Consider the following 27,934-nt stretch of genomic DNA (forward strand, 5'->3'; position numbering starts at 1 on the left):
CTCAAGCTAAATGCCAAAAAATGCATAGTCATCCCGTTTGGGAAAAACAAAACACCCATGAATTACCACATAGGTAGCAGCCCCCTTAATACAGAAGAGGTAATAAGAGACCTGGGGACCCAGGTAGATAGTAATCTCTCCTTTGACAATCATATTGCCAAAGTAGTTAGGAAATCCTTCTATGCAGCCCATCTAATTACTAAAGGGTTCGCATCTAGAAATAAAGAGATTATAGTGCCCCTCTACTCATCACTCATCAGACCCATCATAGAGTACAATGCCCCGTTTGGGATGTACCTCACAAGACACTTCCAACAGCTGGAAAGACCACAAAAGTACCTCACCAAGAGGATTACTGGTCTCAAACATATGTCCTATGCAGCCCGACTGGAAAAACTCCAGCTCTACTCAGTGGCATATCGGTTACTCAGAGGTGATCTCTGCCTGACTTACAAAGCCATGTCCAACTCAGAATTGATGGACATGCTCCACCAAAAGAAATCCAAGTCACTGAGAGCCACTCGCTCTAGTAAGCTAAACCTCGCCACAACAATAAATAGAACATGCTGGAGGGATAGATTCCTGTCACAGAGACTCCCCATGCTTTGGAACAAAATTCCTAACTACATTAGGCAGAGCCCCTCACTAACACTCTTCAAGAGAAGCCTTGATGAGTGGATGGGTAACAGAAGATACACCCCTGGGATCACTTCATTGGCTCTTCTTGACAGAGGCTCAGTTAATTAATCAGTGGGGCGGCGAAAGCTGACACACTCTGGTTTGGCTTATAAATGCCCTCGGGCAGATAGCTTAGTACCTACCTATGAACCTATAAAGATGGTGTAGAAAAGTAATGTGAGAGCTATTAAATAAGCACTTCTGGTTTCCTTTTTTTTTTTTTTTTTTTTTTTTTGCTAAAACAAATATGCAAATCAAGAAGATAGAAAAATATGATATGCTTCTTTAAACAAGACAGCATAAATATTAAGAAAAAAAATCATCTTGGAAATGAAAGGAAACATGGGAGGAGGACAGAGAACAATGCAAATAAAACAGGAAATGTGAAAGGCATTCAGAAAACTAAAGTTCCACGCTAAGGAAACAATAATTTGGGCCAAGCTCAGAAAGGTTACCCCACATAGCTCTCAACCTTCCATCTCTAAAATAAGAAACACTAGCCCTCATAATGTGGAACAAATGGGCAAAATGTGGAACACATACTAATTGCTTACTAACAACTTCAACTAGGAAGGTCATACGGTGGTTAAAATATGCTGGTTTTACTTATAAAGAAGATCTTTTAATGAATTAATATGATTAATTTCTATTTACAATGGATTTCGCTAAAAAAAATTCCTAACACTGAATGTGTGACAGAGTCTTTCAATGTGGAATTTTGAAGAACTTCGAGGAATGTGAACTTTTTAAGACCCCAAATGAGGTATGTTCCTCATAATGAGGTACACTTGAGAGGCATGTTACCACGTGGTGTACACTGGGTATACACCCCACGGTAACAGTTTTTGTGTCAGAGACAGCCCTATCACAGTGCTTTAGCAAAAAGATGTTCAACACTGCAGTGGCTGTTACTTTGGCCATGCTAAATGCTAATGAGGTATTCCAGGGGTGTGGCCTATACTAATTAGCCATCTGCTCTCCCCCAGAAGTGCTTGCAAAAAGGCATTTACATGGCTCTGCGATTCAGAGAATCATCTCATTTGTGTAAGTTACCATGGCTGGCCTGATCGTATTACAGGTAAGTGCAACAGTGTTTATTAGACAGGTAGTGTTGTGGCTCTGTCTGTATGTATGTGGCTGCATGCATAACTGTATGTGTCTACCTGTGAGGTCAGACTAGGGGGTTATTAGTCATGAGGTAGGGTTAGTGTGTGTGTGTGTGTGTGTGTGTGTGTGTGTGTGTGTGTGTGTGTGTGTGTGTGTGTGTGTGCGTGTGTGTGTGCGTGTGTGTGTGTGTGTGTGTGTGTGTGTGTGTGTGTGTGTCTGTGTGTGTCTGTGTGTGTCTGTGTGTTTGTGTGTGTATATGGGTGAGTGTGTCTGTGAGTGTGATGAGGGGAGCTATGTGTGCTTATGCAAGAATGTGTGAATGTATTTTAGGGGGCTATCAGACCTCTACACTCCCCTTAGCTAGCAAATCCTGCAACATTGTTGGTGAGATGCATCAGCTACCAGGAATTACTCTTCATATTGTGCTTTAATGGTACTTAAAAACAAAAAAGAAAACAACTGTGCAGCACAAAAAACATGGGCTAGGCGGACTCTAGACATGTGGGATAACTCTTCAAATCATGCCTTAAAGGCACTTAAAAAGAAAAAACAGTTGTGCAGTAGAGAATATATGGGATGGGTAGCACTAGACACTAGGAATAACTCATCATATCATGCCTTAATGGCACTTAAAGAAAAGAAAACAGTTGTGCAGCATGAAAGATGCAGGTCAGATTGGAAACTGGACACTACAGATAACTGTTCATACTGTGCCTTACAGTCAGTTAGAAAAAAAAGAAAACAATTGTGTAGTATGAAAGATGCAGGTCAGGCTGGACACTAGACACTAATGGCAAGTGTTCATATTGTGTTTTAAAGTCACTTAAAAAAGAAAGGAAAACAGTTGTGCAGTATGAAGGTTGCAGATCAGGTTAGACACTAAACACTAGAGATAACACTTCGCATTGTGCCTTAAAGTCACTTAACAAAAGAAAAGAAAACAGTTGTGTAGCACTTAAGACATGGGAGGGGATGCAAGGAGGACACTAGACCTCAAGAATAACTGTTTATTGTGTACCATCAAGGCACTAAAAAGATTCAAACTCTGTACTCTCACAGGTTACACAGAGGATGTTATTCCTCCATGCCACCACTAAACCCCAGGGATCCTGTAAACTATTACCTACGTCTTTAAAGGAAATGTAAAGTAAAAGGAGGGTAAAGGTTTCAAACTTTGCAACTTTGACACAGAAAGGAGCAGCACTAACCCACTGTGCTATCTCATCATTTAGTATAAAAAGTTTTTTTTTGACATAATAAGAAGCATAAACTCTAATCAGTGATGTCATTAAATGACTACAGGAATTCATGAGTTCCAAGGGACAGGGCAGTTGCAACAGGCAACAGCAGCAGCATCCTATAAAATCTAGTACAGTTGAGAGGGGTGGGTTTGTGAACTTATGGGAGTGGCTTCAGGATACAGTCGAGAAGTGTACTAGACAATGCCAGGGCAACTTTTTTAAATAGTACTCAGTCACTTAAAAACTTAATAGAACAAGAGGTGTAACATCATGATGTACTTTAGTAACACTAACAAGAATGAAACTGTAGGTATTATTGACTGACTTACTAAAAGGATCCATAATTTATGTGATAAGGGACAAAAAAGTGGAGGCATTGTGATTGTTCTGTCGTATATGTGTACATGTATGTGGAAGAGTGGATATGGGAGGGGTGTTTGTGCCAAAGTGATGCATGGGCTACCGTAGTACAGGAAAGTGCTGATTTGCACTTGCATTAGTTAAGGACAATTCAGAGACATACAAATTAGTTGATGATGAGATCTTTCCCTATTGTTACTGTGTCTCTGAATCCCATTTTTCGACATTGTACAGACCCTTTTGGCTACAGCTCTTATAACTAGCGATGATGTTCTTTCTGAATCCTTAGGAAACAAGTTGTTCAAAAAGGGAGAGGAGAAGTATTTTACTGGTGCATAAAGACAAAAAGAAAGAAAGTTAAAGTATCAGCACAACCAAATACAATGGAATGGAGATGAGCTAAAAAGGGTGGTGCACCAAATAATGCAGTCAAATGTATCCTTTTGCACAGATGTCACTGAAAAACTGTGGAATGGGATTCAGTAAGACAGTAGATGAGCTTGTAAAAGAGAGTTGGTAAATTTTTGAGGAGTATTCTAAATACAGCACAAATTAAGCACAGAACAAATCAAATTAATGTGTCCAAGAAGGAAAAAATGAAAAAAGAGGAAGAGATTACAAAGTGGGTGGTTGAGTAGCAAGAATAAATGAGTACTGAGGGTGTCAGATGAGTTAGATGAGATAAAGACAAGCAAGTGATATGAGAATGCAGTGATGAAAGGTGACTGTTGGTGGAATAAGCATAGTATGAGGTATCCCTAGCAGAACACAAGGCAGTTCGATCTCTCTCTTTTCAGAATGTTAATAAGACCTTTTCTGAATTACTCAGTGCACTTCTGAGAACCTCATCATCATAAAGACATGCACAAGACTGAGGCAGTTCATAGAAGCTTAACAAAAATGTTGCAATGCCTGTTAGAGACACCATATAAATATGCTAAAACAAATTATTGTTTATAGTTTTGCAGAAATTTGCAGCATGGGCGTTGCAGAATTGTTTAGCTGCTTAAGGGAATTCATGTGTTCCATGTTGATGCCATCTTACAAAAAAGAGACATAAGGGAATAATAAAACACAATCTGAAGTTACAGGGTAGATGGCTCAGATAAGACAAAGAAGGAATATTAGATTTTGGAAAGGGTAATTAATGTGTGAATAGCCTTCCTAAAGAACCTGTAAAATCCAACCCAGTAAATAAATTCAGGAATGCAGGAGACATATGTAAATAATTCTTATGAGGAGTGAGAAAAAAATTAAAAGAAAAAAGAGAATGTGGTTGTGTACACTCACCAAATTAAACAATGGGTAAAGACATGGTTAGATTTGTTGGAATAAGCCGTCTATATCTGTCATCAAATTATACTTCTGTGTAAGTCGTTCTCAATGGCTTCCCAGGCACGGTATAATATAATTTTCCACACCATTCATGAACATTTCCTGTCAAGATTTAGGCCATACCGTCTGACTTGATATTTGATTTTCATTATAAAATGTTTCTTTTCTTAAAGTACTTGTAGCTTTCTAACAACTTCCATAGAGTGGTCTTCTCTTTTTAAGAATGAACACACTGAAATCTTGTATATGTTTTATAAAGCAACAAGGCATCCTGCTAATCACTTTGCTTTGGACTAACTGCACCCTGTGTTCTCAGTAAAGTGTTGTTTCTAGAAATGAACATAATATTCCACAGATTTCATCTTCGGTAGAACTGTAGAAATTCCATCTCACTGTCTCACTTTGTTGGGTATGATACTGCATTATATAGAAATGCATTAGGGGACATATACATGTTGAGATTTTCACTTATATTTGTAAGGCTGTACAGTAAGTAAATAAATCAGGAAATATTACACTGAGAAATGATGAAGCTGTTAAATTGGCAAACACAATCTCAGCTTTAACAGAAACATGCCAAAAAGTTTCTTGGTAGGGAGCAAAATCCCTTTTAACCCTAGATCTCTTAAATTTATTAGACTGCACAGCCTTCAGAGTAAGAGAAAACTTCCTTAATCCTCCAATTCATTAATTAAAATGCAATCATTTAAAACTAATTGACTGTTTCCATTGTTACTGATCTCAGTGCAACCACATACAGGTATCTCTGTTTTTTTTTTAATTAAATGATGACTACCTTCTTATGTTCCACTATTTATAAAATATCCATGGCTGGACACATAACCATCAGGACACTATCACACAACAAGTAATCATAAATAACTCTGTCTTGACATAACTATCATTAAACTGTCATACAAAGACATTTTCTCCCACCTCCTCTGAGCAAGTAGTCTCACCCCATATGTTTCTATTACTTTAAACTTAACTGTTATCTTTGATGCATGTTTAATGCTGGTTGGACTTGGTTGCCTCCTCGAGACACTCACGTTGATAAAGCTAAAATTTCTAAATATTGTAATGAAAGTTACTTATGTGGTACAGTTTTTCATAGGTGCTTACTAGACTAGTGACTGCAAGGGCCTTTTTAAGCCTAGCCATGCATCCCAAATCTCTGACAAGTTCTGATACCCCTGATAAGTGTAAGCAGGGGCTTGGGACATGAAACATTTACAAGTAGGGGCCTGGGAGATGAACCATTTACAGGTTGCTTGTGTCCATTAGAGGCGTAAGTGCCATAGATGTCAAACCAGGGATGAATTACCTGGTCCCCATCCAGTTGTCAAGTTGCACTTGAATTGCATTAGGGTCAAGTTGCACTTGAATTGCATTAGTGAGGAACTCTGCTTCACATGGATGGTCCAAAGATGGGGTAGTCTCTGGGATACATACCTGTCTCTCAAGCAAGTCCTGCTTATATCACAGGAAAGGTTTAAAGTCTTTAGAATAGGTCATTCTGATGCTGTTTGTTTTGCAGATATGCAGGAGATACACCAGAGTGGGGTCTGAGAATGCCCTGTATTCCAGGCATAGATCTCCCCTCAACAGCCTGTAAGAGACAGAATCCAAGGATAAGGCCTAGAGGTGGTCTGCATAGGACATTTTATATACGCCCTGTATTCTTTTTGTGAGGAACCTCTATGGATGTTCCAATTGTTGGATATGCCTGGTTAAGTACATACCAAAGGGGGCATTGTACTAAATGATAGGTCTGATGATGCCAAATACAGTGCAACAATGACTTCCTTGGACTTAGATGCCATACCTTTGTTTATAAACTGTGCAACATAGAATGATTCCTCACTCCTGTAAACACGTGATGGTCAAAATCTAGATTACTGTCTATGTGTGTCCCTAAGTCCCTGACTATTGGGTCAACTCTAAGAGGTGTGTTGTCAATATCTTAGTTAGCAGGGGTGGATAACTTCCCAAAGGATGCTACTATGCATTTCTTTTCAGTTGTAGTCCATGGCTCTGACACCAGTTGTCTGTCTGTTTTAGCCCTTCCTGGAGAACATTTGTGTCAATGTGGGATTCAATGACAGCTCCTAATTTGCACTCATCTGCTTAAACTTTTTATTGTATAAATTTTTATTGTGTTATTGTATTTTACTGTAATCCTATGAATGTTTACTTGCATAACTGTACTGTGGAGCTTTTCTCCCAGAACCTCTGCTGAAAAAGGGCTCAAGCTCAGTCGGACTATTCCAGTCAACAAATGCTAAATAACTAAATAAACAAATAAAGTTTTGGTCAGCTAGAGACCATCAACATTGGTCTTGACTTCAGGGAAGTAAATGCCAAAAAGAAGCGGTCCAAGGACTGATTGCTAAGGGATTCTAACTTCCTTGTTCCTGTCTGTGAGCCAGTTGGCTATCCACTGGGTGACATACGGGTCTGTACCTAACCTCTTGAATTTGTCAACAATGCCCAGTAGGGGTATTGTTTGAAATGCCTTAGCCAGGTCAAGGTAGGGGTTGTGAAGCATTTTGCCCTCATCCATTGCTTTGGTGACCTTCTTTAAGAAGTCCACCAGGTTGAGTAGGCATGACCTGCCCTTGACGAAACCAAACCGGGTTTGGTCTAATGTATGGAGGTTTACTGTATCATTACTGATCTTTCCATAATAATTCTTCCCATGGCTTTACGTATAAGACTAGTGAGACTTATGGGTATGTAGTTTCCAGGATCTGTAGATGGCCCACCTTTGTGCAGAGATGACTATTGCTGTTCTCCATTCATGAGGCACGAAGCCTGTTTGGAGGCTACAGTTAAATAGTGATTCCAGAGGAGCTTATATTTCATGTTTCATTTTATTTAGAAGGCATCCTGGGACACTGTCTGGGCCCACTGATGCAGTGTTCTTGGCCTTAGAGAGAGCATTAAGAACTTGTTCCCTAGTGATAGCAAGGGGGAGTTATATTTGATGGTATTTTTTGAGGGAAGGTTGAGGTGGAGAGAGTGTTAAAGTTGAAGCTGAATTTATCAGCCAGGAGGTTTGCTATATCATGTGGCTCCATTTACAATGAGCTCTGCACACAATTGTGTATTGCCTTTGAAGGTGCGGACATAGCTAAAGAATGCCTTGTGGTTGTCCTTGGCCTGGGAGGCCAAATCTACCTCAAATTTGGCTTTGGTAGACTTTATTTGTCCTCTGAGTTGTTTGTTTAGTTTGATGATAATGCTTTTATTCTGCTGAGTGCTGCACCTCTTAATTTTTGTCATGATTTTCTTCTTTTTGTTAAACAGCCTATTAATTTTGTGATTCCATCAGGGTGGCTTGTTTTTTGAGTTAGTTCTATACTTCTTCCTGGAGAGTACAGCTGCCTCTATGCAGCTATTAACATGCTTGTACGGGGTTTCTGTGAGCAGGTCTGCATAGGCAGCAGTGTTCTCAGGGTTTATGGGGGCTAGCAATTATGCCAGGTTATCACTTAGTAGCAGGAAGTTAGCCTTAGAGTAGTTCCTGAATATTACAGGTTTAGCTGGGGGGTCCAGGTTTTATTTTTACTTCCAAGGAGACAATTTTGTGGTCTGACCTTACCAGTGAAGACATTACATAGTGAGTGTGCAGCACTCTCCCATGTTAGTGAGGACCAGATCCAGTATGGTTGCACCCCTGGTTGGTGTACTGACTATGTGGTCCAGGGAGCTTGAGTTTACAAAATCCAGGAATCTCTGTGCCTGTATGTTTGGTGTCATATAGGATTACCGGTTAATAGAGGGATAATTAAAGTCACTCATGAATATGGTATTGGGTTGGATGGTGAGTGTTTCCAATAAGTTTAAATACATGGCATTGGCTTCCTGGGTCATAGAGGGGGACCTATAACTTGCAAGGAAGTGGTACTGGATTTTGCCTATGGTGATTTAAACATGGAGCAGCTCAAGTGCATGGTCTTATTTGACCATCCTTAATGTATATTTATTTCTGATGTAAAGCAAGCCACCTCCACTTTTAGTCTCTGTCTGTGTAGTAGCTGGTCTAAATGTGAGGACAGCATTATAACCTTGCACTGTTGGTGTGCTCTCCACAGCTTTAAACCATGTCTCAGTGACCACACAGACATCAGCATTCTCTAGGGTGAACAGAACCTCTAGGGAGTGGAGTTTTTTGTTTAGACTCCTAGCATTGATTAGTAATACTTTTAGATTTTCTTGGTTTTGATTTGCTATGTTGTAAGTACTTTCTGTTTGGCATTGTCTAAAAAGGGCACTATGGGGAAAGATAATTTATTTTTTTTATTTTTATTTTTATTTAACATTTGTTGACCGGGAATGTCCGACTAGGTTCCACAGAGCCTGTTTTCAGCGGAGGCCCGGGGAGAAATGCTCCAGATGCATGTCTTTGGAATGTGGGAGGAAACCGGAGTACCCGGAGGAAACCCACACGAACACAGGGAGAACATGCAAACTCCACACAGAAGGCACCCCAGCCGAGAATCAAACCGGAGAACCTCTTGCTATAATGTTTTAGCTAATATTCAAAAGCCTAGAGGAGAGAGGTGCAGACCATCCCTGACAAAGCACTATGGTTTGTTGCCCATCTCCTTCCATGCTGACAAATATTGCACCCCCTTAGAATGACACCAGAAACTAAGCCAATTATTAAAGTCAGTCATCTTTAGTTCATACTGTGACATCATCCTTGAAGAAGATAAAATGCTGCTTAATACTAGGCTCATACCAGCCTGAGACACATAATCTGATAGCTCCGTGATGCCTCTCTTCATATTGTCTAGCCAGGTATGTCTCAGGTCATTTACTCCCACATGGACTATGACTGAGTCATATTGTTATTGTGGTCCGATGACCTGAGTGTATGCGTAATGTGATGGATCCTAGCCCCTGATAAGCAACTGACCATGACTTTTTCCTTACTCAGCCTGGTGAGAGGGGCATCAGGGAGTCTCATGATGAAGTCTCCAATGACCATAATGCTGGATTGTGTTGTAGCTTGCCTTATGGGCATAGAAGTAGAGTCTCCATGAGATGTGGCTCTATGTTTTGATGTGGGTGTTGTTTTGAAAGAGTGCATTTGGGGCTGCGAGAGTATTTGTTATGTGTACTTTGTCTAGAAAGTCTTTGGGGTTTAGGAAAGGTTCCATTTAAGTGCCTCAACATATGTGGGTTTATATGTCTGAAAAAAAACACCAATAAGGAGGTAGTCAGAGGTGAGATGAAAAAGATCTTTTAATCCATACGAAACATTCGTTGTGGTACCTCAGCAATTCGCCTTCAGTGGAACACCATTTATATGTCTGCCCTGAATTGTGTGTGTACTACTGACAACCTTATATACATTAGGAATATTTTTATGTGAGATTTTTGCCTCCAGTGACATTGTGTAAATACATCTCTCACATACCATATCAGTTTCTTTGAGAATTAACTGGTTGTCAGTAAACATGAGGCAATTTCTACATTGCCTCAGGATGCCCATGTCCACCAAGCTGGTAATGGAGATAGTGGGAAAGTTCATGTATATGGCAATAGATCTTTTTTATTGATTAGACAGTTGGAGTGAGAATATAAAGCAATGTCAGGTGTCTCTGTTTGGTGAAGCTGATGTCTATAATCTGACAATGTAAGAAATGAAGTATGTGCTGTAGTCATAAAGGAGTTAGTCAGTAGCCATAAAAGGTTTGGCCGTGACATTTTACAGCCTGTGGCTAGAGAAGTAAAAATAAGTATTGATATTGAATTTGACAGAGATTGCATATAGAATAGAGGTTGTATGAGTGCATCTGTGGAACCGGATTAGACTGAACTATATATGAAAGGAATGGCCAAGATTACATTGGATAAAGTGGTATTATTGGATGACCAACAGATAGCCACAGAGCCTGTTAAGTGGACATTTGTGAGCTTAGAAGAAAGGAGGTTGAGGCAGTAAAGCAAACTGAATGAATTGAGCAATGCTTGACTGGAATAGAGTAAAAAGGGTGCAAAGAAAGAAAGCTGAAATTCAAACTGTGTTTTCCTGCCATACTGAAGATGTTCTTTGAGAGCCCAGATAAGGCAACTGGTAAGATAAATAAAAATTGCTGTGTAGAAGATGAATGACTAGACAATTAAAATGAAAGATTTTAATGTCACTTTACAAAATAAGGATGAATGTGAGGAAAAATCTGACCTAATTGAGAGGAGATACTTGTTTATGTAATGAATTCCTAGAACAAAGATTGTTATACAAACTGGATGGAAAGTTCCTCCTGAATTGTGCACTGTCGACGTGTTGGGGATGTTTGTTAACATTGTGCCCATTGAAAAGTTACATAGTGGACTGATGTTAGCAGCTACACTGAACTATTGCTTTGGGTAAGTAGATGACTGTTCTCATAAATATTGGTGATAAATATTGTATTACAAAGGATTATACCTAAGTCTGTAAACAAATTTAGAAAAGTCCCTGTGTATTATCGGACCTGATATATAGAAAACCACAGATTATGTGATTGTGAATTGTTCACATTAGATTTTGCAAGTGCAATACATAATTTTGGTAGTGTTTTTCAAGTTTATTCATATGACTGATGGATATTGTTGAATATGGTGATGCTTAATCAGATATAACTTTATTTAGAATTTTAATACCTCTCTTTAGTGAGAATATGTTGGCATAATATACAACATAAGGTAGATTCCTAAAATCTTGGTTTCTTTATCATTGTGTTTTTTTTTTTTTTTTTTTTTTTTTTTTTGTAAGAGAGAAAGGCTAGTACGATTGGAATATGCATATAGTAGGTTAATGGTACAATTTTCTTATAGATTTGTTGTACTACAAGTGTTTACATTTTGTGTTAAAGCTCTTCTTTATTTAGAAGTTTAAGAATGTTTGCATAAAGAAGATTTAGATGATACTATTAAAGATGTTCATCAAATTCATCACTGCTGCAGTAGCCATAGCTATATGGGTTATATCTTGTATAAAATATAACAGGCAGCCAAGTTCCAAAGCTTCAGAGCACCTTCCATGCACCCAAACTATCAGTCAGCTTGAGCTGAACTGACTAAAAACACAGGTTTGGGCATCAAGCATTTCACAGCTTTCCTGCTACTGAAGTGTACGCTCCTCTGCCGCCTTTGAAGATTGACAGTTGGCTTGGGCTGTTACCTTGCTCTGGGGGAAAACCTTCCATCTTAAAAATTATTTGTTTATTAATACTTTCATGTTCATAATAGTTATTTTTCAGGAGTTTGTATTTTAATGGACTGTCATGAGATTGTACTGTACTTTAATGAGATGACATTTTTTTCTTGTCAGTTTAAAAGTTGTTTAAAGTATATGAAATTCCTTTTTCTGTGGTGAAATTCTGTTTATTTTAATTTTGGTGCTGGGAAAGTCTTTTAACATGCTTTTACTATGACTCCACATGAGAAAACTACAGTGGTATCTGAAGTCTCTTTGGTTCCAGCATCAACATCCTTTGTCTTTTTAAATCCCAGTGCTGGGGTTTGTCAGAAGAGAAATCCCTTGGTGTAGACAGAAAATATCCTTAAATCTGGGTCTCTCCATATGTCTTCCTGTCCCAAAACAGTCAGTCACCATAAATGCCTCAGACTTTGCTTGGGAAGCATTTTCAGGAGGGATAAAATTGCAAGGTGTGTGGGACACTAACAACAGATGCAAGCATATAAATATAAAATAGATGTTTGCTCTGATAAGGCACTCAACTTCTAAATCCTCTGTAGTCCCCGGGATTTCTTCAAGTTGTTACAGATAATACTGCAGTTCATGTGGTACATCAACAAGCAAGGGGGAACCAGGTTGTATCTTTGCAGATTAGCCAAGTTAACTTGGGAATATAGCTTCATAGCACAATCTGACTCAACAAACATCTTGCATTCTGTCAGAAATTGTGTGGCAGACAAGCTGAGCTGAACAAGGATAGATCCTAATGTATGGAAACTAGAGCAGAGGCTCTTCCAGGATTTGATCCATGTGTGGGGAGTTCCTCAAGTATACTTAGTTGCCTCTTATCTGAACAATCAAATGGCAAGATTCTGCTCCAGAACTCTATGCAAGAAGGCCTGGAAGAAAATATGCCTTTTCCTTTCCTTGAACAAGAATATTCTTGTATGCTTTTCCAACCTTTCCATTTATATCCAGAGTACTTTTGAAGATTCAGAAGGAATTCCTACAAGATCATTGTGGTGATTCCCTTCCTGTCTGTTGCAGCAGTTGTTCTACATTCTTTTGGAAATGGCCAGGGGCAATTGCCAGAAGCTTCCTATCAAAATAGATCTACTCACACAAGACGAGGAGTGTTTCTTACACCCTGACTCCAATCGACTTTGTTTCAATGCCTGAATGATATGGCATTCATTTTTTTTGACACCTGTATACTGAGCATGTGCAGCATGTACTAATGTAGGCAAGAAAGCCTGCTACCCGAAAATCATACATTAACAAATGGAAGAAGTTTTCATCCTGGTGCCAATGATATAACCAGCATCCATTCAGGGCTTGTAGTTCTCTGGTTTTACAATATTTGTGTGAGTTTCTATCCTGTGGATTTTCTTAATCCTCTTTCAATGTTGATTTATCACCTGTTTCAGCATATTTGCCCTTGCATCCTTCTCTTAAAGTGCATTTTCATTTCAAAATGCTTTTGAAAGGGGGTTTTGTATAAGATGCTTCCAAGACAACTGGTGTCCCCTCTTTGGGATCTTATTTTTGTGTTAGAGAAACTAACACTTGCTCCATTTGAATTGACTAACCTGGCTGACTTAAAGTTCTTAACATGAAAAACAGTTTTACTGATTTTTCTGACCTCCACAAGAAGGATGTCTGAGTTTCAAGCTCTTATGGTGAGTCAACCCTATCTCATTTTCCACGGAGGTGGGATTTTTTTGGGAAGTAATTCTTCTTTTATGCCTAAAGTAGTATCCAAGTTTACATTAAGTCAAATTATCCATCTCCTCATTTTCTTTCCTAAGCCCAAAAATAAGTGATAAAGGATACTCCATACCTTGGATGGCCATGCACAACTCAGGTACTATCTTCACATAACTAAATCTTTCATATCTTTGAATCAGTTGTTCATATGTTGCCAGGGTAAGAGAAGGGGAAACCTGCATCAAAGCAGACTATTTCCAAGTGGTTACCTCAGGCTTGTACCTTTTATTGTACTCACCACAACAAAATTATTCCAGGCAGGGTCAAGGCCCACTCTGCCCGGGCCTTGGCTTCATCTATGGCTTTTTGGAAAAGGTTGGATTCTAGATGTATCTAGAACCAGAAACTTTGTCCTCTCTACATACTTTTGAAAAACATTACAAACACCTCCCAAATTTAGTAAGCAAGGGTAATCTACCCATATAGCTAAGGCTTCTGCAGCAGTGATCAATAGGATGAACATAGTACAGCTGCGTAAGAAACTTACAATAACAGTAGATGTTGGAGTGATCACTGCTGCAGTAGCTGCTCTCTCCTTCCATCTCACTTGTTTTCTGGTGTGTTGTTTATGCCAGGGTGTGAGCAATTAGTTTTGTCATTCCTGACATTGTCCTTTCAGTGCTCAGTCTCCCTTTCTTTATTGGCGTGAAACCTGTAAAGGGTTTGGCACCCAAACCTGTCTTTTTAGTCAGCTCCCCTCAAGCTGAGTGATGGTTTGGGCACATGGAATGTGCCCTGAAGCTTTGGAAGCTTACCAGCTTTTACATGCTATGCAGAATATAACCCATGTAGCTAAGGCTGCTGCAGCATTGATCTTTCAAGCATCTACTATTATGTTAAGTTTATTTACATAACTGCACTTCATTTGGAATGTTATTCATTTAGAAGTTTAAGAATGTTTGCATTAAGAAAACTTAAAAAATGTTGCTAAATATTGATTGTGTAGAAAGCCCAGGTGCTAAAAAGTACTTAAAATTGATCTCATTGATTCTTGTTTATTTAGAAATGTAATATTGCTTGCACCAGGAATATTTAAAAAGTATTACTAAAATGATTAGGAATTTTACAAATATATGCAGGTTCCAGTTGATTTACAAATAGGTTCTTATGTTTGCCAAATATTCAGTGTTGCAAAATATGGAGTATGTACTACCCCATTGCATAATAAACCTGTCAGAATGCTTGATGGGCTTGAAAAGTTTGTGGGAATACAGATTAAAGTATATAGATGAAATGGGAAGAGTAAAGTATTGAACTAATGAGGGAACTATATGAAACCATAACTTGGGTTTATAATTGGAATATGGTGAAATGTCAACTCTTCCAATGAGCAATGTTCTGGAGAAGTAAGGTTAGCAAACTGATGAAATGATAATAAAATTGCAAACTTTGGATTACAACAAATCAATATAGGATTAACCACTAAGTAGTTGCATCATGGAAAGGTAATAGAGTATGGGTGGCCGTTCTTTGTTTGACTACGCTAAGTATAGTAATGAATAAAGTAAAGGTATGTAAAATGTCAGTAACCATAGCCTGTTCTTTTAGAAAATATAAATGTTTAGTTTGATTAAGAAACTTGATATCAGTATTCCAACACATGTAGAAAAATTATTTAAGTAAATGTTTTAACTGTATTAAATACGTAACACAAAGCTGCAGGTAAAGTAAGAGTAAAGGATGGATTCTGTTTTGTGAATAATCATGGGTTAAGGAGTGAGCATAAGATTAGTTTATAAGAAGAAAGGTAAACTTAAAGGGAAAAAAAACATCCTCTCCTGTTACTACATATTGTATATATTTCCTTTTTAACTTTCTTTCCCATTATGGATATTAAGGGAATAACATTATATTATCTTAGTCTGGTGGACACATTAAATGTATGAATGGGATTATAAGGAAACAGAACACATATACACAGCGACTTGAATCTACCAGACATGCTAACTCTGCTTTATTGGCTAAAAAAGATAATGTTGATGACTATATTAGAATGAAAGTGAGACGGCAGAAAAGATATTAGGCCAAATTCATTAATGCCCACACTAAGTGCACAAAATCTGCATCCAAGAACATCCCTACACATTGTTTGTGCTTTCTAGTCACTCAGAAAGATTACACTAAGTGTACATGTCTACACCTTGCGGTAACCTTTATGAATCCCCCTCAGTACTTAAGGCTGCAAGAAAGTCAGTAAGAAAAATAAAATTAGGAGGAAGAAGGTATGAGTTATGCTTTTGCTGTCAGTTTACTCAAAATGATGTACACTTAATGTGGGTGTTAATAAATTCAAAGGATTGAGTTTTCTCATCCCCTCTTGGTTATTCTGAAAGGTAGCTCAGATATCATGAGGTTGCTACATGGTGTGGTACAGACCGGTTAAGACTATAAATAGATGATGTTGAAAAGTGATATATGTTATAGTAAAATGAATAAAGTATGATAAATGGTAAATGTACCAGTCATGTTAATTTATAGGACAAAAAGTATAGGGAAGTAGGATTTATTTGAAAATAAGCTTTATTAGAAGTAAAGAAATATTTTTCCATCTCATATTAGTTATTCTGATAAGAAGTTCAGATGATATTTCAAAGTAGTGATACGATAATGTCTGTAAAGTAGATGAAATGTGAATTAATATGCTGTACTAATACTGCTGCTCTGGTTCAGACTCTCCTTCCATATAAAACAAAGCTCATCCCTGTCCATATTCAAGCAAAGCTTGCATCTATGGATGGGTAATAGAAAATTTACCTCAGAACTGGCCCCTGTATGCTTAATGGAGACAGGCATTTCCTGAATGCTTTATCCCATGCATGGGTCCCTTCAAATTATCTATGGTATGACACCAGTTATTCTCACTAGGGGTAATATGTATTTATTGACCATGAGATGGGTAAGGTCAATCCAACACCAAATGAGATAAGTTAATTCAAGCACAAAAAGGAATTTGGCTAAGCTTAAAATAGCCTGAAGAGCAGCTAGTGTAGTACTTACCTAAGAACCTATGATGGTACGTATGAGGAAGATGTGATATATTAAATGGTGTTGCCCCTTGGAGAGATTCTAAACTGATAAGAATGAAAAGAAATGTTAGATTGCACAATATTTAGTGGAATAACGTACTGACAAAAGGTAAAATAGGTGGGTAAGATTATATCTAAGGAGCGAATGGGAGGTAATATTTGAGTTCTAGCAGTGTTGTCCCAGGGCAGTGTGATGTGTACTGTTCCTTATTTGCTGGTGGAAGGATTTTTGAGAGAGAAGTTTGAACCGCCATATTATAAATAAGGATAAAGAATAACATTAGCTAAAGATGGGTTACTGGTTCTAGAGGAAGCTGGGTATAGAAGGAAGGGTAAATTACACTAAAAATGGGATGGTTAACAATGTTTATTTGTTTTACATGATTCCTTCAGCTTTCACCTCAGATGAGAAAGAAATTAAAAGGAAAAGTTAGAAATTATGTATGACTGATATACTTTCTCTGCATAGTATATATAATAATAATAATGTATGAGAGATGTACCCTGAAAGATAGGCATATGATATCATTGTAAGATGAATGCTATTTTAATCAAAGCTATGGGTCAATGTGTGGAATATGACATGACATTAACTTATACTAGAATATAAATGATGTACATGTACTAATTACAACGATAAATAAGTTGTTTAAAAAATCAGCTGTTCATCAGTTATTACAGTTTTGACTAAGCATTTAACCAAATATTTAAACTAAAATTAAATTAAATTAAACTAAACATTTAATTGAAGATTATTGAAGTATACTTTTATTCCTCTATCCTCCTAGTGTTTGTTAAACCAAATGTGCTCTGCTGCCTTTTGTAGATGTAACCAAATACAGTATACAGAAACACCTGTGATAAGCAGCTTGATAGAGAAGTCCCATTGATTGTAAGTAACAGGTGTATATTGATTTTGCAGTTAGAAGATCCAGCTGTGCAGTGGCAACTGAATCTCTACAAAGATGTCTTGAAGGCTGAAGAGCTTACTGATCCCGAGAAAATAGTGGAGCGCGTGCAGAGAATTTCAGCAGCAGTCTTCCATCTTGAGCAGGTGACCTAAACTGACTCAAAAATGTGCTACTGTATTTGAGTGACATTTAAAATGGGAGATAGAAATTTCATCAATGTGACATTTTTTCACATTGTTCAAACATTTGTATGCCTGCGGGCTTCAATTTTTTTAAGCATTTCAGAACTGAAATTAAATTGTTGCTCTTTTAACATGCACATGCTAGTTGTTATAAATGCAGTAAGATCACTTGAGAGGAACAGTGTCACTGAAGAAAGTTAATGAGTGAATTCTGGAAAACTGGCATGAATTAATGTGATTAATAATGTTAATCCTCATATATATTGAAAATAGTGGAAATAATCTATAATTTTCTGATAAATTAACTTAATATTTTTGAACTAATCAAAATAATTATTATATGCTGGACTGCAGCACAATTGTAAGGAGACACATTTTTTTAGGTAATGGCTACACTCACTTGTGCCTCCTGCCTGATAGCCACCCATTATTAGTATTGCTGCTTTATAACAAGACTTTTAGTTTTGTTTTGCCTTACATGATCCTACAAAGAAAACTAGAATTTCAGTAGAAACCAGATAATAACCTCATGAATTATAAGCTCCTGCAACTCAGAAAAGTTCTTCATAGGGTGGACAATGAAAGAAATTCCATGACATTGAAATGCTTTTTCAACAAAGAAAAAAAAAAAACACCCATAAAATAATAACTGCATAGCACCTTTAAGTCTGAAAGTAGTTTAAATCCCTAAAGTGTACTACCTCTGGTGAAAGAAAAATATGAAGTTGGAATCAAGAAGCAGCAAGGACAGATCATTCATGACACCAAAACGTTGTGTCTTAACTTAATTTCAGTTACCTTGTGTTACCCAAGGACTGCAGGACTTTTGCAGTACTAACCAGATTTACCTTAAACAAAGATTCTACATGCATCCTGGAATATATATCTTTAAACAGGTTGTTTGTTAACCAGGACCTGCTTCTACTGTGCATGGTGTGTGTGTGTGTGTGTGTGTGTGTGTGTGTGTGTGTGTGTGTGTGTGTGTGTGTGTGTGTGTGTGTGTGTATGTTTGTAGGCCCACATGTGTGTGTGTGTGTGTGTGTGTGTGTGTGTGTGTGTGTGTGTGTGTGTGTGTGTGTGTGTGTGTGTGTGTCTGTGTGTGTTTGTGTGTATGTTTGTAGGCCCGTGTGTGTGTGTGTGTGTGTGTGTGTGTGTGTGTGTGTGTGTGTGTGTGTGTGTGTGTGTGTGTGTGTGTGTGATTAAAGTTAAAGAAACCAGTATTGTTTCAATATTTGATGTTATCCAGAAGTGCTCTTCACAGCACCAGCAATGTGCCCAGTAATGGCGCCTTCTGCAGCTCATACAGAGTTACATGTATTGGTAACATATCTAAGTATGATTGTAAATTATTTTTTATAAGACCCATTGCTCCTGCTGCTATTGGAACTGGGTATCCTCCTTCCACATCGCCTTTATTTCTGCCTGCAAATCCTGGTATTTTATGACTTTGTGTATCTCTGTACGTAAGACGCTGACCTGAATTGGGTGTTTCTTATGCTATTTGTTTTGTGGATGTATAACGTATCCATTAAAGTTGGATCAGAGGATGCTTTATAGGTCAAATACAGATGACCTGCCTGTAATCTGTAGGAGACCAAGTATAAGGATAAGCCTTGGAGATGGTTTTCACGGGATGTGTTGCATACACCAGTTATTCTTATTGTGAGGAACCTTTGCTAACCCTCGAGTTATTACATAGGCCTTTTCAGCTACATTCTGAAAGGGATATTGTATTCTATTTATTTATTTTCAAACTGTTCACCAGGTAAGTGGACTACTCTACTGACTCTTTTCAGCCATGAGAAGCTCAAAGAGCAGAAAATACATCATGGTCTTTCATTCAATAATATTATATAAAAAAATCAGTACATAGCAAAATTCAGAACTTGGTAAAATTGAATGCAGATATGGTAACATTAAAAGATACAGTCAGAGTGTGATGAGAAAAATCTATACAAAACGCAAGCAAAGATATGCATAAAATACAGTGCATGATATGGAATGGCAAGTTACCTAACCGTTGTCATTGTAGTAGCTACAGGATGATTTAATAAAGAAATGCTCTTTAAGTGCATCTTTGAAGCCTCTAATGGTTTCTAGATTATTGATGTCTGAAGGCAGGTGGTTTCAGGTAGTAGGTCCGAGTCTCAAGAAGCCTCTCTCACCTACAGTAGTTTTAAATGGAGGGCATACTAAAGAGAATTTGTTGTCTTGTGTACTTCTGAGTGCATAATGGCTGTCTTGTAAAGTTAGTTTCACTTTTAAATTAGGTCTACAACCGTGTTTTTGCACTTTGTAAATTAGAGTACTTAGAAGAAAAGCGGCCGTCTGAGGCACTGAAAACCATCTGGGATTTTTTAGCGAAATATAACGGTGCATCTAAGCATCTGCTATTAGAATGAAGTTGCAAATTTTCATTTGCATTCTGAGTACTGTGGGCTGAATGCATAACGAGGAAATCAAGGCCATATTCAAGCTTGAGTATTAAAATATTTTTAACAATGGCATTGCGAGCAGATGGTTTAAGGACGTGACTGATCTTGTAACATAGTTTTAATTGAGCAAGGACTTTATTCATTACAAAATCTGTATGTGATGTAAAGGAAACAATAGGGCTGAGTATTAGTCCTAGGTACTTGTGTTCCATGATTGTAGGTATTATATTCTCATTAAGATCTGTTAAGAGAATAGGAGGAATAGTGGGTAATTTCTTGACTGAGGCAAAGACCATAACATTGAGGACTGTGTACAAGAGAACAATGACATCTTTGGGCCTATATACCATACCTTTGCTTAGAAAATTGTACAACATAAGAAAACGTCCTTACTACAGTAAATATATGAAGATCAAAGGCCAAGTCACTGTTTGCATGTGTTCCCAAATCCCTGACCGCAGAGTCAGTTGGTACTGAGCTTAAGGCCATGGTTCTGACACTTGAATATGGCCTTGATTTCCTCGTTATGCATTCAGCCCACAGTACTCAGAATGCAAATGAAAATTTGCAACTTCATTCTAATAGCAGATCCTTAGTTGTGCATTATAACTGTAGTAATTTGGGGGTGTTGCCATCTTTTTGAATGAAACTATTATGCACTTCTTGGAATTGAGTTTTAAACCATGACTCCAGCACCAATAATTAGTCATTGTCAGGCCTTCTTGGAGGGTCTTTGTGTTTTGGGAGGATTTAATGATTGCACCTAATTTGCGAACTTGGTCATCCGGAGGCCTGTGACAATAGTCTTGACTTCCATAAAGTAGATGCCAGATAGGAGTGGCTGAGCAATGAGCCCTGAGATATTCCACTAGTGAGTCACTTTTTGTGGAGGCAGACTAACTAGTCATAACATCCTTCCTATAAGTGAATCACCTGGCTCGCCAGCCGGTTAATTTAACAAGCTTGTCTACAATGCCTGTGTGGGGTATTGTGTTGAATTCCTTGGGCAGATCACGGTTGGAAGTATTCACTATTTTATTCTTAGTTGTTGGCTTTGGTGACCTGCTTTAGGAACTCCACCAAGCTGAGAAGGCATGATCTGCCCTTGATAAAACCAAACTGAGTTGGATTCAGTGTTTGAAGGTTTCTGATGTTGTCATGTGTCAAACCCATGATTATTCTTTCCATGGCTTTACATAACAGATTAGTCAGGCTTATGGGGCAATAGTTTCCTAGGTCTGTGGACAGCCCGCCCTTCTGCAGAGGGATAACAGCTGCACTCCATCATTCATTTGACACAAAGCCTGTTTGTTGGCTATGGTAAAGTAGTGATTCTACTGGACCTGACAGGCCATGATTCATGCTACAAAGGAGGCATCTGGAAGAAAGTCATATGGAACAAAGGATAATTCGTTTTTAAATAAAGTTATAGTGAGTGAAGAACTGTAAAAAGTCGAAGAATCTAAGTATGGCATAGATTGACTACAAAAAAGCATTTGATAATATCCCACATTCATGGATAAAAGAGTGCTTAAAAATATAAAAGATACACCCTACACTTATTGACTACATTACAGATACCATGAAACAGTGGGAGACCACTTTGCAATTAAGCCATGATAAAGGACAAATTATTATTCCCGGGATAAAAAGGTGACTCTGTCACCGCTGCCATTCTCTCTTGCCCTTAATCCATTAAGCTGTCTACTTAACAGCTTAGGCTGTGGCTATAGTTTGGCTCCTAGAAAACAACAGAGTGTAAAGACCTCTCATCATCTCTTTGTTGATGATTTAAAACTGTATAGCTCATCAGATGAGGAACTGAAAGCACAACTGCAAGTTGTCAAAACTTTTTCAGATGATATAAGAATGTAATTTGGTCTTGATAAATGTGCAAAAGCAACCTTCAAAGCAGGAAAATTGCAGCATCAAGAATACATCAGTTTGGGAAAAGAATGTGATGTTAAAGAACTTGAGCAAGAGGGAGCATAGAAATATTTGGGAGCTGATGAAGGATCAACAATAAAACATGAACAAATGTGAATAAAACTTAGGAATATTTTAGAAGACTTAAATTAATCTTGAAAACAGCATTGACATCTAGGAACAAAATTCAAGCTATAAACCAATTTGCTCTTCCTGTCCTAACTTACAGTTTTGGAGTGATTGGTTGCCCGCAGAACATGTTGGATAGATTAAACAGGAAAACAAGAAGGATGCTTCATGCTCACCAAATGATTTATGAAAAATCACTGCATACCAAGATTATATATTCCCTGTTCTGAAGGAGGTATGGGCATCCTTGAAATTGATTACATGTATAGATCTGCAATCATGGGACTGCACAAGTTCCTGCTGACCTCACAAGACCCAAACAGAGTGAAAGTTTTGAAACATGAAGAGAATATCTCTAAGATAATAATAAATCTAAGATGACTTTCCTGCTTAGTCTAGCAGAAGTATATTGGCATCAAGCTGGAATGGAAATCAAACCAGAAGTAGATAAAAAACAGGCAGCAACTGAATGTGCCATAAACAAAAGAAAGAATATAAGGTGAAGGATCAGATAAGAAGGCAAGAAATGTGGAAAATGCATAAATATATTTGCAAGTTTAGAAAACTTCTGGAAGAACCGCATGTTGAGCTGGCTCAAATGCAGGAACGGTTAAGGAGAGGTGAATTAAAACCAAGAACTGCAGCACTGTCCAAGGCCAAGAATACAGCTTCTATGGGACCTGACAATATCCCTGGTTGTGTTCTACATGAACTACAGAGTGAACTGGCACCTCACCTGTCTGCCCTGTTCAATCACAGCCTCACCTCAGGCATTGTCCCTACCGAATGGCACACTGCTACAGTCATCCATCTCCACAAAGGAGGAGTGACTACAGACCCTGGGAACTATTGCCCCATTAGCCTGATGAGTCTGCTATGAAAAGCTATTGAACACATCATGATGGACCTAATAAATAAGGATATAGGGAATCTCCAAACTCTGGATCCCACACAGTTTGGTTTTGTGAAGGGTAGATCATGGCTGCTCAACTTGGTCGACTACTTTGAGTCAGTCACCAGAGCTGTGGATGAAAGCAAGGTGGTTCATACAGCCTACCTTGACTTGGTCAAGGCTTTTGATACCATTCCCCACTCAGGAATCATAGAAAAGCTCACTAAGCTTGGCATCAACCCCCTATATCACTAGGTGGGTTGCAAACTGGTTTACAGACAGAACCCACAGTGTGAAAGTAGCTGACTCCAAGTCAGACTGCTGACTAGTACTAGTGGAGTCCCGCAGGGTTCGGTCCTGGGTCCTCTCCTGTTTGGTATATACTTCTCTGAAGTCCAGGCCCACACGAAGGGACTCTGGCTGACAAAGTTTGCAGACGATTACAAGTTGGGAGCTATTATTAACTCCCTAAGTGATGTTGACATCCTACAGAAAGGCCTCACTGAGACTAATGACTAGTGTCAGAACCATGGCCTTAAGCTCAGTACCAAAAAATGTCATCATCCCCTTTGGCAAAACCCAGTTCCCATGAATTACCACATTGATGGTAGTCCACTGAACACAGAAGGTGTTATAAGAGATCTGGGAACATAGGTTGACAACAACCTCTCTTTTGATCACCACATTGCCACTGTGGTCAGAAAGTCCTTCTATGTGGCACATCTCATTACTAAGGGTTTTTCATCCAGGAAGAAAGAGGTCATTGTCTCCCTCTACTCTTCCTTCATCAGGCCAATCATCGAGTACAATGCCCATTTGGCATGTACCTCACTAGACACCTGCAACAACTAGAGAGACCACAAAAGTACCTCACAAAGAGGATCCCAGGCCTACAACACTTGTCCTATATGGACAGACTAAAAAAACTCCAACTATTCTCTGTCTCATATCGCCTACTTAGAGGCGATCTCTGCTTGACTTACAAAGCCATGTCTGACCCAGCTCTGTTAGAAATGCTACATCTAAAGAAATCCCAATCCCTCTGCACCACATGCTCTAGAGACCTCAACCTCATTACCATAATTAACAGAACATGCTGGAGGGACAGGTTCATAACCCAGAGACTGCCCATGCTATGGAACAGACTTACCATCCATATCAAGCAGAGCACCTCGCTGACCCTCTTCAAGAGAAATCTTGATGAGTGGATGGGAAACAGAAAATTCACCCTGGGGATAACTCCAGTGGCTCTACTCAACAGGGGAACTAAGGTCGAGTGGCACTATGCCAGGGTAACCCTATGGCTAGACTTGTAAAGGCCCCAAGGCCATTAGCCTGGTACATACCTATGAACCTGTGAAGAGATGAAACATTAACAAAAGCACCACACCATAGTCAATTTACAGTTGCAACATACAAACTACTGTTGAGAAGACAGAATAATCTCTTTTATAGTTCCCGCCACTTGGGGTTCACCTTCTAAAACACTACGATAGTACTGTAATCCTGCTCAGTTCAGGAACATGGTAATTGCAAATGCACTAGGTATGATAAGTAATTGCTGAGCAATCTCCCACTGGGTCAAACTTTCTATTTCTGACAATGCATTTTTACAACATGCTGTCAATTACAAACAGTAATGTAATCGTAATAATTTATTTTCATTGGAACTAGGTGATGATCCAAATGGACCTCAATAGCTATTTGTTGATAAATAGAGTGGGGTTGTCATGTTTGACACTCATATAAAGACTGCAAGAGCTTTTAGTCATCAAAATAACATAAAAAGCACCTGCAACAAAACTGATTTATCTACAATAGTACAGTGTATTCAAGCTGAGAGTTAAGACATATGAAAAACTAAATGGTTAAAACTAGACAAGTCTGGTGCTCGGAATGTTACCCAACAGACATTTAGTTAAAATAAATGTGGGACTGCAAACATTATAATACAAATATTTAAGGTGGCAGAAGTGTATGAGAACCACATAACAACAAGATTCAGACCATGCCAAACTCTGCTTCTATGCTAATAATAAAACCTTCATCCAAAACATACATGTACTTGAAGCAGCTGACAATCCTACAAGACCATATCTCATTGTCCCGTTGAAGTATTCCATTTAGATGCTGCCATTTTGAGGTTGAAGGTCATCCTTGGCCTACTGGTGCTTCTGGGTGTTCATATAGTCTCAGTTTCCCTTTCGTTATTGTAATATGACTCGCAACTCACTTCTGAATCATGAAACAGGCAATAATTTTCTCCTTAAAATCGTTAAATGCTGTTAAAAGATTATATTTAACTGAAAATAACACTCGCAACTATTAGTCTGCAGGTTAAACTTTTGAAAATACCAACGGCCATAACTATGCATTTGCAAAGACTGAATGCAATAAAATGTTTGCTGATGTAACTCAGAACATTTTCTAATATGTATATATCAATTTAAAACATATATATATATATATATATATATATATATATATATATATATATATATATATACCTAAAAACTGTATTTTTTACATATTTACTCAGTATGAAAAAAATTAGAAAAGAAAGAAGAAAAAATAATAAATAAGCCAAGAAACCACTGCCTAGCAACAGCCATATAACATCACACATTAAATCATTGTTTTATGACTAATATAAAGTTCACTGCCACTTGTAGTTTTTCCAAGTTACTGAAAACTTCTTAATATTCTGGTACTTAAATGGTTATTCATTTTTTGGCTCTAACATCTATATATGAATATGTATAAAGATATAAGACAAACATTTTATTTTGCTATGGATTTCTAGCAAGTACTAATTTATTATAAAGATGTACAATACTGAACTGGATGCCAGCATAGCTGTTTAAACTGTTATTTCCTCAAGATGGATAAATGAAAAGTTTTACCTTAAAAATATTGTGGGCTTCAGTGACAGCTGAAGCAATGTTTTTGTTTTAAATATTGTGTTTGACAGGGATAGAAATAATAAGAACAGGTCTAATGAAAAAGAAAATTTTCTTTAATACTTTTCTTTAAATATTTTGCTGCTATTTCCTTATGTTGACTATCCATTCTTTGACACGTCTTTTTAAACTCACTAATGACCAATTAATTTCTTCTTGGTTGTCTAGGAGTTTACTTTTCTGAGCATAGTCCAGTGCTTCATCCAATGAGTTAAATATATTTTGCCCTTCGGATAAATATCTTTGTCCTTGCAGGAAAAAGGATTTGAGCCTTAATGTTTGATTTCTTAAGACTTTTAATTAATGGTACACAGGCTTTCCTCTTAGATATTACTGTAGACGTATAGTCATGTGAAATCTAATTGTTTTGCAATTCAAAGTTATTGGAGAGTCTGATAATGCTGTTTTCAATATCAGATCTTTATCCTGTGTAGAAAGGAATCTGACAATAATAAATTTCAGAGTTTTTTTGTTTTTGCAATATTTGAAAGAGATCTATGTGCTTTTTCAATTCCAAAAGAAAGTGCTTCAGGCAGACTCAGGATTTTTGGTAACCAAGTATCCAGAAATTGTATCATGTTGTTTCCTTCTTCTTCTTTTTCAGGTACGCATACATTCTTATATTGTTTCTTCTGGACCTGCTTTCAAGATCATTTATTTTGTCCAAAAGAGTAGTGTTTTGTTTCAGCAGGAATTCTACTTGGGTTTCATTTTCATTTAATCTATCATCCACGTCATTTATTGATTCTTCTATAGATATGATTTGATCTGAATTGTTTTTTTCATTATTTCATTCAGTATGTCAATTTGTCTCTTATTTTCTTGTTTTATTGCATCAATTTTGTTCTCCAGTTTGTCTGTTTTGACTGATATCTCATGCATACTAGCAAAAAGAGTCTGTAGTTCTGTTTTTATTCCATTTTCCTGTGAGGAAACTTTAAGGTGACTCATGACTACACTTACTTAAATGAACTTCTGACAGGATTACATGGATGGAAAGTCTTCAAAACTGTGTTTTCTTGTTGAATTTTCTTCACCTTCTATTTCTTATTATAAAAGTTATTGTTTTGAACATTCATTTTTTCAAAAATTAAAAAAAGTCCTGTCAAAATAACTGAATAGGGGCAGAGCAGAATGTTTATGCTGTTAACTGCTAGGCATCCTGGCCACACACACCCCCAACCTAATTTTTGATATGTGAAGCTCACTGTTTATGATCCAAAATCAAACGAAAATCAGCCCTGTTGTAGTAGGGTCTGTACTGAAGTTCTTACTTACAGCCCTGTCTCTTATAAGTGTATTCAAACCTCTCTCTGTCACATAGATGGCAGTCAACACTGAAAAGCACTAGAAGTGTACCAACAGTTTTGTGAGCTGCAGCACAATTTGCCCTACCAACTAAGTACAGACTTGCACCACTAATCAACCAACAGCTTTAAAAGCTCATAGACACTTCACATAACCACGCAAATGGCAGCAATAAATACTGTGTGCCACTAATAAAAACAACTTTAAAAGTTATAACATACTTTGAACCTTACTTTTTGTATCTGGTGTACATCTTGACAGTTGAAACTCCTCATGATTTCAAGAAATTCGCCTCTCAATCTTCACTCTTGAAGTCGACTTCTGAATTAATAATAACTTGGTTATGATGAGAGATCTGATCATATGTCTCTGTGTAATGCATGGAGTATGTTGATTACACTCTGAAATCAAGATAAAAATAACCTTGGTATAGCAAAGTTCATACATATGAAAGTAGGTATAACAAGCTTATTATACAATGA

General features: G+C 37.7%; 1 protein-coding gene across 1 annotated transcript in view; it reads left to right on the forward strand.

The window, feature by feature from the left end:
- RYR3 (ryanodine receptor 3) overlaps nt 1–27,934 on the forward strand; it is a 3,250,282-nt gene that overhangs the window by 2,626,539 nt on the left and 595,809 nt on the right. Inside the window, exon 73 of the mRNA XM_044074157.1 lies at nt 17,632–17,763. Within this exon, the coding sequence (XP_043930092.1) occupies nt 17,632–17,763 (132 nt within the window). The remainder of the gene's footprint in view (nt 1–17,631; nt 17,764–27,934) is intronic.

The sequence above is a fragment of the Protopterus annectens genome, chromosome 6.part0, assembly GCF_019279795.1.
Source record: "Protopterus annectens isolate FY-2018-M chromosome 6.part0, PAN1.0, whole genome shotgun sequence".
Taxonomy (NCBI): domain Eukaryota; kingdom Metazoa; phylum Chordata; order Ceratodontiformes; family Protopteridae; genus Protopterus; species Protopterus annectens.